The sequence below is a fragment of the Carlito syrichta genome, unplaced genomic scaffold, assembly GCF_000164805.1.
Source record: "Carlito syrichta isolate Samal-C Ts95f unplaced genomic scaffold, Tarsius_syrichta-2.0.1 Scaffold153575, whole genome shotgun sequence".
Lineage (NCBI taxonomy): Eukaryota > Metazoa > Chordata > Mammalia > Primates > Tarsiidae > Carlito > Carlito syrichta.
The window spans coordinates 10,857-11,403 of NW_007097671.1; the positions used below are offsets into that span (position 1 = coordinate 10,857).

At 69.8% G+C, this 547-nt stretch overlaps 1 protein-coding gene across 1 annotated transcript in view; it reads left to right on the top strand.

Moving 5' to 3' along the window:
• The first annotated feature begins 7 nt into the window (after window positions 1–7).
• Window positions 8–547, top strand: part of FTSJ3 (FtsJ homolog 3) — an 8,068-nt gene continuing 7,528 nt past the window's right edge. The window contains exons 1-2 of the mRNA XM_021708919.1: window positions 8–232; window positions 389–545. Coding sequence (XP_021564594.1) covers window positions 8–232; window positions 389–545 — 382 coding nt within the window. The remainder of the gene's footprint in view (window positions 233–388; window positions 546–547) is intronic.

The following is a 547-nucleotide window of genomic DNA, read 5'->3' on the forward strand; positions in this document are numbered from 1 at the left end:
CGCCCGGATGGACGCATCTGCCCCGACCCGCCGAGCCCGCGTCCCGGCCTCTCCGCTCCGCGAATCACGCACGTTCCCCGCCGCCCCGCCGTACCTGCTCCGGCCCGTCGAGCGCCATCTTCCTTCTGCGGAGACCGCCGGCACCCGAGCCGCCCCGGCGCGCAAGCGCAGAAGCGGTGGCTTGGGACGTGTCGCCCCGGCCAGAGAAGAGTTCCGGGTCAAAGGGCGGGGCGTGCGGGGAGGCGACGGTGGTGCGGCGGCCATGGCGGGAGGGGCGGCCACTAGCGTCCAGGGGCTTGGAAGGGGTCGCCAAGAGCAGAACGCCCAAGTTTGCTTTCTAGAAACTCGGCTCTTGGTTATGATCTGCCGTCCTGGTCTCAACTCTCAGCCTGTAAGACCTGGGGACAACGTAGAGCGCTTTGTGACTACACTCAAAATGGCGGAAAACCTGGCGCCGGGGACGCGGGGGACGCGAGCGGAAGCGGAAGTGCGCCTGCCGTCTCCACGCGCCGTTCCGAGTGTGCGGGCAGCGGCGCCGGGGCCGGGT